The sequence below is a fragment of the Pezoporus flaviventris genome, unplaced genomic scaffold, assembly GCF_033815535.1.
Source record: "Pezoporus flaviventris isolate CSIRO_AGI_PZ_B2104156 unplaced genomic scaffold, CSIRO_AGI_Pfla_v1 ptg000045l, whole genome shotgun sequence".
Taxonomy (NCBI): Eukaryota; Metazoa; Chordata; class Aves; order Psittaciformes; family Psittacidae; genus Pezoporus; species Pezoporus flaviventris.
This window is the reverse complement of record NW_026892593.1, coordinates 7,189,921-7,205,629: the sequence shown is the minus strand read 5'-3', so window position 1 is coordinate 7,205,629 and position 15,709 is coordinate 7,189,921. Positions and strand designations below refer to the sequence as shown.

At 39.4% G+C, this 15,709-nt stretch overlaps 1 protein-coding gene across 1 annotated transcript in view; it reads left to right on the top strand.

The window, feature by feature from the left end:
* Window positions 1-4,212: 4,212 nt before the first annotated feature.
* LOC133276492 (guanine nucleotide-binding protein G(i) subunit alpha-1) overlaps window positions 4,213-15,709 on the top strand; it is a 33,865-nt gene continuing 22,368 nt past the window's right edge. Inside the window, exon 1 of the mRNA XM_061467342.1 lies at window positions 4,213-4,425. Within this exon, the coding sequence (XP_061323326.1) occupies window positions 4,308-4,425 (118 nt within the window). The 5' untranslated portion in view covers window positions 4,213-4,307. The remainder of the gene's footprint in view (window positions 4,426-15,709) is intronic.

The window sequence follows — 15,709 nt, the reverse complement described above, 5'->3', positions numbered from 1 at the left end:
ATTTAAAAAGTGAAGCAGTGGTATGGAAGAAGGTACCTTGCATTGAATCCTGGGAGCATTTTGTTTTCTTAGCACAATAAATGAATTAGATAAAATTTTACCTTAGTTTAGGCATTGAGCTATAATTATGTATATAGTTATGTGCTTTATTCAGAAAGTACTTTACCTTGGTCTATTTACTTTTCCAAAGATACATAGAAATTAAAATTCCTGCCCACTTTCCTTTCTTTCATAACGATTACACTCAATTTCTCATACATGATTTTGCATACTGTGTCTCGTTAAAAATGAGAGCAAAAAAGTGGCTGAATCAGATAATTTAAATTAATATCTGAAAACCAGCAAAATAGAAGGCTGGAGGGTGGCTATTATGCCCACAAACCACTATATGTTCCACATCAAACATGAGAATTCTATCTATTAAGCACATGCAGTAATAACTAAACATAACCTAAGAGAAAATTGAGCCCAAGAGCAGGTGATGGGGAGCCAAAAGGAGGTCATACCAAACAACATCTATTTTTTGTTAAAACAAGCAAACAAAATCTCTTAAAACAATCCTCTCTCAGGACTGAAGAGGCAAAAAACTCGCACAGCTTCTGAGCAATCTCCCAACTTGTTGGATAAGTGAAAATTATACAGTTCTAACTATAGGGATGAAATACGCAATTTCATATAACCACACTGCTGTGAAGCAAGTCTAATCAATGGGTTAGAGCAAACACATTTCTGACATTTTGGAATAAAACTAATAGATGGTGTACTGCCCAAATGCAGATTATATTTAACTACAGCTTCTTTTCTATGTAGTAGAATATTTTAATTTGTAAGAAAATACATTAAGGCATCATGTAAAGATCTTTACTAGCTCCGGATAGAGATTCAGGTCTCCCCTGCTCTACAACTAAACATCATATAAGAGAGTACCTGTAAAGCACAGCACAGACAATGTTTCTTCTGAGTATTAAAAGTTCAGACAATGTTTCTTCTGAGTATTAAAAGCTTCCTGGCTACACTAGTTAGTGCAATCATTCTTCAACCATATCGGGCACTGTTTTCCATGTTCCTGAGAGCTTCCATTGTTATGAAGTGACTCTAGAATACAATAATTTATCCCCTGGGCTGTTATTCTAGAAGTAGAACGAAACAACTCACATCACTGAATATGGTTGAAAATACCTTTTATTATTTCAAAGAAGACAGAATAAGGAAAGAATATTGGAAAAGCCCATGTAACCTGAAATAACTATTTCTTCTACACCTTTAAAATTAAGATATCAACAGAAATTGGCTGCAAATTTCAACACAAGGAACGTGCATGTCAGAAAAAATATATGCAAGCAGATCTTCAGGAGTAACCCTGGTTTTGGTAATGTCATCCATGTACAAACAGATACACCTTATCCATGTGTTTGTAATAGCAAAAAGGTAGCAGAAAAGTCCCTAATTAAGGAAAGAAAAAAAAAAAAAGGACTAAAACCAGAATGAAATCTGTATTTCAGACTAGCTAAATGTGTCAAAAAGCAGACAGTAGACAGATAAAAGGAGCTCCAGCCTACTTCACCCTTTACACTTCAGGCATAGTGACAGTGTTAAAAGGGTAAGAGGGCAGAGATAGAACCGTAGCAGACACTCCTAGTCAGAGGTATGAAAACGTGTGTGCCAGGCGCGTGATTAAGTGAAACAAAATCCATGCAAAGTTGGGGTATCCTAGTGTCTTCATCTTCATAACATCTACATCTCTCATTATCACATTTCTGTCGACTACAATCTCTGCTTACTGCTTTCTTATCCCTTAATCGGCACCCTTTCACTTGCCAATATTCAAATGTTATTTTTATCCTTTATTTCCAAGCCAGAAAACTATCCCTAAGCTTATTTATTTTCCTCTTGCTTAACTCCATTCAGCAGCAGTCAAAATTACTACCTCTCACATTGTCACAGAAGATGCCAGGAGCCCTAAAACAAGACTAAGCTCCCATATGTGAGCTAAACTGTTTTTTAAAAACTCTTATCCTATGGTACCAGTCTGCACAAGAGAACAGAAAGTGGAGCATGTACATGAACCACCCAGGTAGGCAAACGGCTGGTGGCAGAGAAGTAAGTCTCAGATGCCCAGCCATTCTCCAAAGCAGCAGCACAATGAAGATGGCCAAATAAAATCACAGAATCACAGAATGGTTTGGAATGCAACGGAGCTTAAAGCTCATCCAGTTCCAACCCCTGCCATGGGAGGCAGGGATACCTTCCACTAGACCAGGTTACCGCAAGCCCCGTCCAACCTGGCCTTGAACACTGCCAGGGATGGGGCAGCCACAGCTTCTCTGTACCAGTGCCTCACCACCCTCACACTAAAGATGTCTCAGAGGTCTGATTAAGTTCTAAAAGTTAATGTTGTTCAGGGTTTCTTTAAGAAAGAATTTTATACCATACTTTGCTAGAGTACATGATTACCAACCAGAAAATGTTAAAAAACTGTTGAAGTCAGTTTAATTGAGCGTTATCTACTTCATTTTACATCATTTCTTATGGTTTATTCACCATTAGCAAAGATCCCTGTGAAGAAGAAAATCCAACACATCCAATAAAAAAATGAATTTGATACACTTTTCCATCAAGTATTATACAAGAAAACTTTTTATTTACCAACTGTAGCAATATCTGAGTCTGACCTAAAGTCTTTGTACTCTAATGCTAAATCATCTCCTGTACTATAAAATTCTGCTTTTTTTTGAGCACATTCTGGGGGCAGAAACCCTTGATACCCTACAGAATCAAAACATCCGAAGGACTCACTGGGGAAGATTAACCTCAGTTTAACAGGTCTGCCTTGTGTAGACTGTTGTGTCTTTGAGATGTTTTGACTGAGACTTTGCTGAGATTCATGGCATTTTATCTCACTTTATCTCATGTACAGGCTGTTTTATCTATGATATTCTGTGAAATGTACTTTGTTTCAAGCTGGCTGCGCTCACAAGTCGAGCCAGGGGTCATGCAGTAGCTCAGCTGACCTGGCCTTGGGCAGGAGGTTGGACTGGATGATCTCAGGTACAAGGCAACAAGATCTTTCTTTTCTACTCCAAACACCTCAGTATATGCATGCTGGGGAAAGAGCTGGGAGCGCTGCATGTTCTTAGGGGCTTGATACTAAAGAACACTACAGTGAAGCAACAAAACAAGCCCTGGATCTGATGTGGACGTGCAGGACTACACTCGAGCTCTGTGCAAGTAAAGAGGCACATGAAAAGGAAGTTAATGGAATAGTTCTGGGCCGGGGTTGGGATCGTTTCCCTTGGCTCTCTTTCCATGGGGGAACACGCAGTTGACCGGCGAGCATCAACAGCAGCAAACCCTGCGCTGCCCTAGCCCCGTCCCGCTCCTAAGGGGACGATTCCCTTACAAGGCACCCAACGCCGGTGGGGGCCGGACTCTCAGCCCCTCTCGCAGGGTAGAAGGGCCCCACGCCGAGACCACACAGCAGGGACTACGGCCGAGCAGAACGCTTTCTCAGCCACCTCCCGCTCCCCGCCACGCCTCAGGCGGCCTCACCCCCTGGAACCGCCCCTGCGGGCGGTGGTACAGCCCTGCCCGGCGCTCCCCCGCCCCACCGGCCAATGGAACCGCCCACCCACAAACGTTTAAATTCGAGCCCTCAGTGGTTTTCCCCGCCGCCGGCAGGTGAGCTGGGCTTTCGGTGGCACCGCCTGATGGGAGGAAAGCTGTCTTCCCCACCCGGGGCCCGTTTTAAACACCGTTCCCGTTTTGTTCCCGTTGCTCTCACCCCGTCTCCACCCCCCCCTCTTTCCCCCCCCCCCCCCCCCCACAACGGCCCGCCGATGCCGTGCGCACGCGCGGTCCGCGCCGCCCCGCCCTTCCCGCTGTGCGCGCTCTCGCCCCCGCCCGCCCCGCCTCAACCCCGCTCCGCGCCGCCGTGTGGGCGGTGCGCGCCGCCGATCGCCTCCGTCGGGGCGGGGGCGGTGCCGCGGGAGCTGCAGCCTCCTCTCGGCCCGCGGCGGCCCCGGTCTGTGCGTCGGTTCCGCTGTTGCTCCCGCTCCGCTTATCCCGGGGCGGGTTTCAGGCTAAGCCTCCCGCTCCCCTGCGCTCGCTTGTGAGTGCGGTAAACTCGGTGTCTGGTGTTTCCGCCGCCGTTGCGTTTCAGGTGAGGGAGGGAGGGAAGCAGAAAGAGCTCGTAGGCACTCACTCCCCACCTCCTCCCTTCAGCGCCTCTCCGGCGGTTCCGCGCGCGAAGCCCCACCGCTTCGTCGTTTCTCTTTTCCCAGCTAAATAAAGCCAGCCCTCTCGCCAGCATGGGCTGCACGTTGAGCGCCGAGGACAAGGCGGCGGTGGAGAGGAGCAAGATGATCGACAGGAACCTGCGAGAGGATGGCGAGAAGGCGGCCAGGGAGGTCAAGCTGCTCCTCTTAGGTAAGGGCTGGCGGGAGCCGATGGTCCCATGAAGTAACCCCATAGCCCTGAGGTGAGGTGTTCCCTCCTCCGTGCGCCGCCCTGCCTGAGGTGACGCCGGGCAGGTGCCCGCCGAACTGGGGCGCCGTTGAGGCGGCACAGCGGGGGGCTGCAGGGCGGCTGGGCGGGCGGTGGGATGGTCGCCCCTGGTAACGCCTCAGTGGGCTTTGTGCTCGTGGCCCCTCAGAGGTTCGTTCCCGGGGTAAGGAGGGGGACACAGCGGCCGTAGACGAAGATGGGCGCCTCGGCTTCTTCCCGGGTTAGAGACAGGGCCCGCTGGGGAAACGGGGCGGTGTCGTTTGCCCCGGGGCCCTTGTTGAAAGCGGGCCCTGGCTTCCATCTGAAGGGGATAACATCTGAAACTTGTGACGTGGGTTCTGCGTGCCTCGGCTCAGAGGAAGGAGATAACTAGGAGGATGTTCGCTGTTAATGTTTCTTGTAGACCTGAACGTCTAAACTGTTGCTGCAAGAATAAAGTGCGGAAAGAATCAAAGGAGCACACAGCAAAGCACCGTTTAACTTCTGGTGGTGTTTTATTTTTGTGGAAGTTGTTTGGGGAGTATAACCTAGATGGGGTTCCAGATCTGTGACCCACAAATTACATGACCTACATAATATGCTGTCATGTATTGCCGAGTTTTGCTAACAAGTACTTGAAGCTGACTCTCTTGTATATTTTAAGGGATATGCTTGGTTTTAAAGATAAGTAAAATTAGATGATTTTAAAAATGCCTATACAAGAGAAAAGAGGTTTAATTATAAATACGTTTGTGCAGAACTAAAAATACTGTACAACTTTCAGACAGCTGAATGCTGAAAGATTTGTATTGTATTGATGATGTAGGGAATTTTGCAGTATATCCCATATAGCTAAACCAGACTGGATCCTCTTAATCCTGAGTTAAGGAGCTTTTGAGTTGCAGCTTTCCTCGTGCAGCCCTTCCTCTCCCAGAGCTACAGTTTCAGTCAAACCTCGACGGTAATTATGCTAGATTACTCATCTGGTGTGCTTTGTTCACTGCAGACGTTGTAATAGACCTCTTAAATAACTTCTTTCTGTTGTGAAATTCTAAAATAGCTCCAAAAAGGAACAGGAAAGTGAAGCTTTTTCATGTATAGATGAAGAGATGAAACAAACTACTATGGGAAAAAGGAATGTTTTAAAATGTGTTTATGGATTGTAAAATTTGCTTGTGAGGGGAACGATTAGAGCTTTTTTTAATTGGTTTGTTTTCCAGAAAGTGATAGGCTTCTGGTTGATGCTGTGCCTAGTCCTTTATGCCTCTGGAATCCTCAGATTGCTGGATGGAAAGATTATCCTGTGTGGGTTCAATAATAGTACTGCAGAAGATGTTATTGACTTTTTCAAAGGTGTCAGAGTAATGCTTTATATGTCTTTTGACAAGGCATTTAAAATGATTTTTCAGTCTGTTTTTTGCTGTGGAAGTTCTAGTACATGTAGTTTGGTAGTCATCTTCGTATCTCTTAATCATGTTCTGGGGATATGGATAAAGTTGCCATCTGTAGAAAGATACTTTAAATTTTAGAATTAATTTTGTCACCATTTTCAGCTGTTTAATGCTGTTACATCTAAAGCCCTGTGTTATGAGCTTCTATTTTTAAGTTTTATAAATTGTTTATAATGCAGAACAGCTTTTGAGAAACGTATGTTTTTCTGCTGGAATTTCATAAAATCTTAGTATATGGAACAAATGCTCAGATATATGTGTTTTCTCATAGTGATCTAAGCAGTAGTTCAGTTGGTTTAGTATTTCCCTTTCCCCCAGTAAAAGGAGGTTTGAAAACTAGCAGGCTAACTTCTTTAGGATGAGTGTTTGAATCATCATTTAAACAAAAATTACCTACATGTTTACTGATCTTCGAGGTTTTGTATATACACCTATGGATGTATTTGTGTATTTCGCATGTCTTGGAGTGAAAGTTTTTCAGTTACTTTTCCTTGTAACTGTGTCAGATGTCTTAAATGTTATGTGAATGCCTTATCTTATGGCAAAACTATTTAAAGTTACTTCCACTAGAGTCACTGTCTTCTCACTGTTCACTTTCCCAATTGCTTGTTCAGCCCATATGTCATAGTTTATCATTTACTTGGTTGTACTCTTACATCTATGTATGGGCTTGTTCTGTCAAAAAGATACTGAAATGAAAGGAAAAGTGCAAACTGTGGGCTGCTGCCAGGAAAATACAGTGTGTGAGAGACATCTAAAATACCTTACTATGTAGATAAAGAGCATATCGCTGTGTACCTATTAACCCAATAGGATGGATTTATTCCAGCTTCCATAAAAATTATATCTTTATGTAGTAATTAGAGAATCCTGCTGAAGCTTGAGCTAGAATGCTCAATTAAGGGAATATGTTTTTATAAAATCAGCCTATTTCTAGCCTTAAAATGTAATTTCTTGCATTATATGTTTTCCTGAAGGTTTTTCTAAAACAGGAAATTGCACTGATTTAATTAAGAGATAGATGTGACATTACTGTACCTACACTACGACTTTGTGAGCAATATCACTGATCCATGTTAGATATATATTTTGTTGTTCTCCTCCTAGAAAGAAGCAGACATATTTAAGCTGAGCAAAGTAGTATTGGCCTGGAATATCTAACTTTCAACGTATTTGTGAATTGGTGTATCATTTTGCACAAATTTGCAGGCCATAGAATAAAAATACTGGATTCTGAACGAGATCCATGTACAGCAGTATTTTAAACTTGTAATCCTACGCACTTCAATGTGCTATCCCAGTAGCAGGAGAAACCTTTACTGGAAAATTTCTGAGCACCGTCCTCATTGTTAGAAGTAGACTGAATTTGAGCATGTAGTTTGTAAGGCAAATTCAAAATGTTTGTTTATACATAGAAATTGTTTTTTTAAAATCATTAAATAGATAGGCTTCTGTCATTCAAAATTATATCACTGTGTGACAAAGAAATACTTAAATGTCATGGGAACTCAAAAAACACATACAGCATTAAAAATGTAACATACAAAAGTACTTTTCCTTAGCGCTTTAACGTTTTTGTCAAGTTGACAGTTCTTAAACTTCTGTTTCCTGGTTGAAGTATTATTTTGTTTTATAGTGGTTTTGCCATTGCAGTTTCTTATAGGTATACTCGTATACTTAGTGTGATTTTTAGAAAAGCAGTGTTATTTTGGCTGGCTTCCAAGTAGAGAAAGAGTAGACCTAAGTTGTTTTTCTCTTCCGTGGTTCCTCATCTTAATTTTAGTGTAGAACAAATAAGAATTCCAGTGATGCTTGCAGAAGGAATGTAATTCTATTCATGTTGGGAGATGGTGGTTCTGTGCGACTGATCTGTGTGCTGCATTAATATACATGTGACCCAGATCAGGTGTGGATTTACAAGTACGTTTCTATTAAATTAGCTAAAGCACATAAGATGGAATTTATGCCAATTGCAGGAAAACAGGCAGTACCTCATTTAGTAGAAAGCCCTCTGGTATGAGGTTAGCTCATCAGGCTTTCTGAATACATTCAAACTGGCAGCATGAGTTTATAGGCTTAGCACTTTGTCTTGTGGATTATCACATTCTTCACCTAATACCAAGAACCTGAACACTGAATTTCCTGTATCTTGAATCGAAAAGGCAATAGATGTGTCTTAAATGTTCTAAAGTGGATCCTGGGATCCAGCAGGTCACAGACTGTATATTTGTCAGCCGTTAGTTATCTGTCTTCTTTCTGAATAATCATGTTTGTAGATTGAAGTTCAATGGATACCTTTGTACTTAGGAGCAACAGAGCCATTTTTCACTTCCTGAGTAGATCCTTGTGATTCATACTGAAACGTCTTGTTGATCTTAAAGATACCTGTTTTTTAACTTAAGACATAGTACTGCTCTTTGTCTTTTTCATTGCAGTTCTTTCTATTCCTTAAGTCTGTAACTAAAACAGTTCTATTCCGCTGTTCCTCTAAATCTTCACGTTGCAGGAGTCTTTTTCTGGCTGCTTTTCTTTTGTTACAGACCTGCATCTTTGTCTGCTCAATCAACTGACTCCCACTGGATATTCATCTTTTCAACAGTGTGATCCTTGCAGTCCTTGGCAGTACCCGTCTTGCTCCAGACCTGACCACACATTAGATACGCTGTTTGTACCATTTCTCGTCTTACCTTTCCTCCAGAGTATTCTCTTCATACTTGCAGACAAAAAAAAAAAGACTTTCGAAGTCTAAACTTATCAAAGCTCTCAAAAAAAAGCCTTATTTTCACAAACAAACATTGCACATTTTCAGAGCTGTTGACCTCATCTTTAGACCTGCCTAGTCTAAAACATTTCTGGCAGAATTTCCTCTCACCTTCACAGGCAACTATCTACAGATGTTTACCAAGTTCACCTCTTCTTTAAAAGCTGTTTTGTGGTACCTAAAAGAAGTGTCTAATAGTTTTGTCTGTTGGTTTTGTTTTGTTTCAGTTTTTTTTTTTTTCCCTTGTTTGTCTGTTGCTTAGATTTAGCAGGAATTCTGCACTAGGAGCTCTCTTGCATTTTAATATGGTACAATTGGTCTCTGACAATCAGGATGTTATTTATGTGGACTTTTATGTCTGACTTTGTAGTTAAGGCAATGAAATCCTCAAGTCTTTGTACTAAGTATAACAATAATTTCAAAGTCAAAATCGTTAGATTCCCATAGTGTAATAATCCCCCTTGCTTTTGTGAAAGGAAACTTATGGATGTACAGAAAACACAGCGATTCAGCTATGGCTGTTTGTATAATTGCAGTTTAGGTTCTTTATGCTTGTCTTTTTCCATTTCAATGTTGGTATAATTTACAACATCATAATAGTGGTTTGTAATGTGTGCATAGATTTTTTTCACTACAATATAAATTATCTTTAGTGATTTCAGGTCATCTGTTGCATTATTTTAAATCTTAATTTTGGAAGAATTTTTCATAAAAACATCGTTTATGATTGTATAATGTTTTTAATTCTTAAACATCCTTAGGGAAAAATTCACTGAAGTGATCGTTGTTTTAGAAAGGGTTAAGGAAAAACTGTATGTTTTGTACTATGTTGTGATATCAGTAGTGGTGATTGCTTTTTTTGTCTCTTGATTAAAAGGTGTAGTTACAGATGTATAAAAATTACCTTTTGCATCAGGCATTAAGGTTTTTTAAAATACATTTTAAGAGTTAGAAAACATTTTAAGTTCTAAAAAAAATATTTTCCTTCAAGTTGTCGTTTAAAAACCATGTAGTATTTCCATTGGCCCCGATATAAGAGACCAAAAATGTTCTGGTAAGATACTTTTGGTAAGCCATTCGCTCCCAGTATCAGTGGTGCTCAAGACTACATGTAGGTTCTATAATACACTGACTCAATTAGTTTCTTCCTACTTTTTTTCTGGTGGTACAATTTGTTGTCATCATTGTTCTGATAAGTCAGTTTACTTCAGTCCTATAGATTCCGCAATGACTGCGTATTTAAGCTAACCTACTTTTGAGAAATTACTTTTAGCTCATATCAGAAGCAGTTCCTTGTGTGTCTCTTTTGGCACAACTTGAACTTGGGCTTTGTGCTAGAAAGAGTTACGACTCTGCTGGTATCATACCACATCACCAAAGTGAATTGTTCTTTTGCTGCCACATTTTAGTTGTTTTGGCCCTCTGGGAATAGTCAGCACATGCTACAGCCTCGCTAAATATTTTGAAACCAAGCCATGATCCAACTTCAGAGGGCATGAAATTCTGAAGTCAGTTTTGCTACTGAGCTTGGTGTGCATCTACAGTGTTTCCTGTAATATGCTATCCTGGCAAATGTCAAAATAGAAAACTGGAAGTAGAAAAGAGGTATTTAAGGTGTTCTGTGTGAAGTTTTTCTGCCGTGGAAATGCTGAAATAAAGATCTAAAATGATTTGATGATTAGCTGGTAAAAGATTATTTTTTCTTCTCCCCAGATGTGTATATATAGGACAACTTGTATTGATGAAAAGCTTGCTATTTTAAGGTTGAATCTTAGTCATTGTCCAGCTCTACCTGAGGTCAGCTATTCTATTTATTGCCTTTGTCTGTGCAGTGTCCTGCTGTTACCTCCGGCTTTGTGTAAATTACTGTTTTGTTATTCTGTAAGTGGAAAAGTTAGTTGGCTTCACCTGAGAGATCCTGTATCCAAAAAGTTTTTAAGTTGGTAATATACAGAGCAGTTGAAAGAATCAGAACTTTGAACTTTTGAGAGCTAGAAGTTTTGAGTGGAAAATTTTCAGGAAAATGCAGGTTTTGAAATGGCTCAACTTAGTGATGTTTCTGAGTGGGAGAATAATTAAGATATTGAAATGTTAGATGATTAAGACAAAAATAATCTCTTGTTGCTGAGACAATTTGGAATGTAAGAAAAGTTTTTAACTCATTTCTTCTTACACTAAAATTTTGCTCTTCTTGCCCATTAAGTAGGAACAGACAAGGCAAAATTAGTTTTTTAACAAAAATTCAGAGTGGAAAATGAAGGAATGATTATGATGTTATAGTCTAATTATCCATGATTGTGACTGCTCATAACCCTTTGACATTATAGCTGTAAGAAGTGTTAGAGTTGGGGATTTGGAAGGTGCTTCCCATCATCCTGGCTTTGCCACTGGAATTTGTAAAGCTGTGGAGCCAGCTTCAAAATCTCTGGAATTGTCTAGAGATTGTGTATGAAACAGGAGGTAAAGTATCATTTATCTCTTCATGGTATCCCAGCAAAATGGCCTAAAAATCACCTAATTTCACAGATACCCATATTCATTATTCTGTGATTTGGGAGTATGTTACCTGTTCAGGTCAGCTTTTGACTTTCTGTTTCACTTTGGTTTAAATGATGGCTAGCCCCTTTCTTGAAAAGACATATTTTTGCGTAACTGTTAAAATTTTCTTTTGATAGAATTCTTTCAGGATCTCAGCTGATGGGGGTAGCTGGCATAGAACATTTAAGAATCAATTTGCTAAAATAAATTGCTTTCCTCTTCTGGCTTTCATAATTGAAGCTCTGAATAAGACTTATTTCCTGTATGTTTCAGTATGAACTTAATCAAGTAGCAATGCTGAACATAGCTCTATATATGGGAGCTATGTCTTTGTATTTAGAGATGCATGTAAACGGTAGTATTACGTGTAACTATGTAAATATTGAAATTAAAAATGCTTTCCATAAAGCTACTTATTTAAAGGAATCAACACCATATATAACTGGTGCTTCAGTATATAAATTCTTACCTCATTACTTTTCCATGCATGCTTTTTAGAAATGGAGTACTGCCTTTGAAGTGTGTAATATACTTAGCAAAGGTACCTGATTAAATCTTTAGTGAAATATAACAGTATCTAGGCAACCAGAGTGGACAGGAAGTCTTTTACAATCATTGCTCTAAGCAGATTGCTTTTAAAGAAGAAATCGATGTACTGTAATGAAAATTTCTGTTGAAGCTGTGAAGTACGTTTGTAATTCTATGATCATCTAGAATGTAATATGTTCTATTTCTTGGAATTAAAGTACTGTGGGAATCAAATGGCTACCTGTATCCCATCTTTCTTTGCGAAGTTGGGAAAATAATTTCCTGCATGCAGTATGTGTTGGGTTTTTTTGCATGGATGAAGCTGTTGTAGTTGTTTGGCTTATAATACAAATTGTTACCCATCACAATTGTGGGAGTTCTGAGTCTCTGGGCTTTTTTTAATAGTTTCCAGTAAAACTCAAAAGGGTCTTGCCTCCTTTCTAAATCCACATTGGAATGCTGGAAATAAGCAGTACATGTCTAATGAGCAGCTAAGCCATTCTAGAAGCCTTGTGTTGTTGGCTGAATGGTTTTGCCCTCTTTCTGGCACTTCTAAATGCCTAATTCAGTTTTCTGCTGGTTGAATAGTTAAATTGGCTGTCCTGTTTGGAGTAATTTGCTGCTAGAGTAGTAATTTTAACTGGTATGTCATAAAAGTTTGTTAAGGACCTGAATGAAAGCATGAGGAGGAGCAGAAATACGTTTGCCTTATGCAAATGGAATACTGGAAGTGAATAGCAATGGCTGCAGATTATGAGTCTTTGTTTCTGCATTTCAGTGTCACAGTTTACTGCTGAATTAGATTACTCTTAATGTGAAATTGTTTACTTGCAAGGTCCAGTTGGTAGACATGTCAAACTCTGTTCAAAACCCATTTATTTAAAAATATGATTGCTTGAATAGAAGATAGTGCCAATCTTTCTCAAGGAGTGTGTTGATTAGGGCATCAGCAAATGGAGGTAGGAATTCGGTTTTGTTCCAAGACCCAGGGAGTCTCAGACCTGTGTTTCCTTATGCTAGTGTAATTTACAGGTTGTAAGACTAGGAAGAATCCTTTTTTACCTAGTCCTTTTGTGAATGAGAGGTGATAGTGGACAAGAAGCATAACTGCCAGCCTGGTGTCCAGACAGAGGAGAATGGAGATACTAGGCTCCAGTTGAAACAGTAAAGTTGTACTAATACTGCAAACAGAACACAGTATGAATGTAGTATTGGAATGCAATTTTTAGAAATTGCTATGACTGGAGAGAAATGTCTTGCAATAACAAAATTGGGAGTAAACAAGAGTATAGATTTTATTTAATGAAGTGCTATTTTGAATGCTTTATGTTTTCTGAATCTACCAATGATGTACTGTAGAAATGTGAACTGAAGATAAGCTGCTAAGTCTCATTAGTGTTGCATGTATTCTTGATGGATTAAATATTTCTTGAAATGCTTCGAAAGTGGATTTCAGCTGTGTGCAGATTCAGTTACTGATCCTTAATAAATCTGGTAAACTCTGTGCAAAACCATTATGTGCTTTCTAAAGCTCTTAAAGACATTGGCAGGGATTCCTTCCAATACGCTTTACTGCCTTGGTGTTTGCTAGCAAAAGCTGTTGTTTAATTCCTAGATGAGAGCCTACTTAGGTTATTTTCTCTGCCTGCCGTCTTGGAACATAGGACCTTTTAGGGTTAGATTGAATTGGGGTTTGACAACAAACTTGTCTGAGGCCAAGCAAACAGGTGTTTATGTAGGTTTCTCTCTTATTACTTGCTTTTGGGCTTTTTTTAGTGAAACTGCCTGGTTGGATGTGTTGAAGTTTTTATATATGTCAAAGCTTTCTCGGTTTGAGAACAATTAAATATAAAGTCTGTTTAAACAACAGCAACAAAGAAAAGGCAGATTTCTGTTTTAGTGCTGTTAACTATAAATAATACTCTACTTGTGGGTAGCCTTGTGTGGAAAATGTATCTAACAAAATGATATGATTGAGTATATACGTATCTGAACCAGGAAAGCAGATTCATGAGTTAAGAGTTCTGAAAATGTTTGCTTTTGAAAGGATCAGTTTTGTTAGCTAGGTTTTTATTTCACGTATTAGTCTATGTCACTTTGTAAGTCCTTACAATTTTTTGGTGGAGGTGGAGACTTCTGTAGTGAATTTAAGTTAAAACCAGTATGCTTATTCTCCTTATTTTTGTGGATTTTAGTCCTCAAGCTACAAGATGAAATACACTGAGTTAGTTGTGGGTGAAGACTGAGAATTTGTGAACCAAAGCTTATTGCCTTACTTTTGCAGTAATGGGCTCACCTTTAGTATAACTGCATTTGCCTTCATTTAAACGTTGATGGTACCCATTCGTCTTATTTGTGAATAATGCCTTGGTGTTACATGGCAAGTAGAGCTTTGAATAAAATTATTTGGGATCTACACGAGATCTTTTTCCTGCTTTGACAGGATGTGTGCACTTTACTGTCTGATTTTACCAACTTTTTGGACAGTTACATAGTAATATGAGGTAGCAGGGGCAGTCAGATCTGTCATAATAGTAGATGATACAACAGTACTGTTGTTCTGAATTACAAGTGGAGCCTGAGATGAAAATATGGTGTGAATTCTCCGTTCTTTTGTTGCATCTCCCCACCTGCATGAAGTATGCCTCTTGAGCATTGTTTGAGTTTTTAGTGAAGTATCTTTGTGATTGTCTGCTTAGTAATAGAAGTTCTTTCTGGCTTCTCAGTCCCTGAACCTGCCATCTTTGCACATCATATTTATAGCTCAGTGAACAGTAAAAGCTCATGAAGGCTAACAACACTGTCAAGAAAAATGTCAGGGCACTGTAAATTTCTTGAGGTTTACTGGATGTGTATTTAGAGATCTGGATGAGGCATGCTGTACCCTGTTGGCAGAAATTGACAGTAACTTGTCTTGGTAAACTTTGCAAGAGCAAAGGAGATGCTTCTTACTGTTGGAGCGCTTGGCATTTATGTTGTGTAGTGTGGTCACATAAAATATCCACTCAAACTCATGTATGAAAGAAGATAACCACTCTTTTTTTAAGTAGCAAATTTAAATCTTATTTTAATTTTGAAGAAAACATCAGTTAGTTGCTTTTAATGACACTGACAAGTTTCTGGACTTGGAATTTTGAGGAGATTCACATATCTTTTAGAGTATGGTAGTGTGGAGGCTGGTCTTTGAGACATTTAAGTAATCAGCTGCTAATCTTACAAGCTGCTGTCAGCATTGACATGTTTGGTAAATCTAGAGCCACAAATATTTTAGCTACTGGTGGTATAGCATATAGTTACCAGGCAGCCAGCATGACTACTATGTGGTTTTCATTTCTAAATACACATCCATTCCCTTAATTTATGGCATAAGAAATAAATTTATATCCAAAGTTTCAAGTCTCGGCTTGTCATGGTCTTGCTGGGTTTGGCACTTTGCATAAATGAAACTATGTCTGCATCTTAATTTAAGGAAATGCTTCAGGTTTTAAAGTACAGTGGCACTGTCCCATTGTAAGGGAATGATACTGGTTTTTTTGAGAGGTCTTCTTTTTCAACAGATAAATGTTTTTAAAGTAGATTGAATTCCAAGGTACCAAATTTCATTCTGAATGTTTCACAGTTTCTGGGGGATTGTACTTTTGCTCTTCATAGTGAGATACTGAGTCCATAGCATGGTTATGGTGTAAGTGGTTCACGTAATGATAAAAAGGTCCTACTACATAGCAGTAGTTGTACAAACAGTAATTTCAAACAATTGCAGAATATATAGAGAAGAACAGTTTTGATGAGTTGTAATTTGTATTCAAAAGCTGCAGGCAGTGAAGTGTTTTGCACATAAAATTGCACATGGCAAAATTAGGTGTCTGCTTATCACATGCATCAAATTCTAAGCAAAAAGATTTAAAAAAAAAAGTTTATGACTTTTGTCATAAAAAGATACTAGGCACTA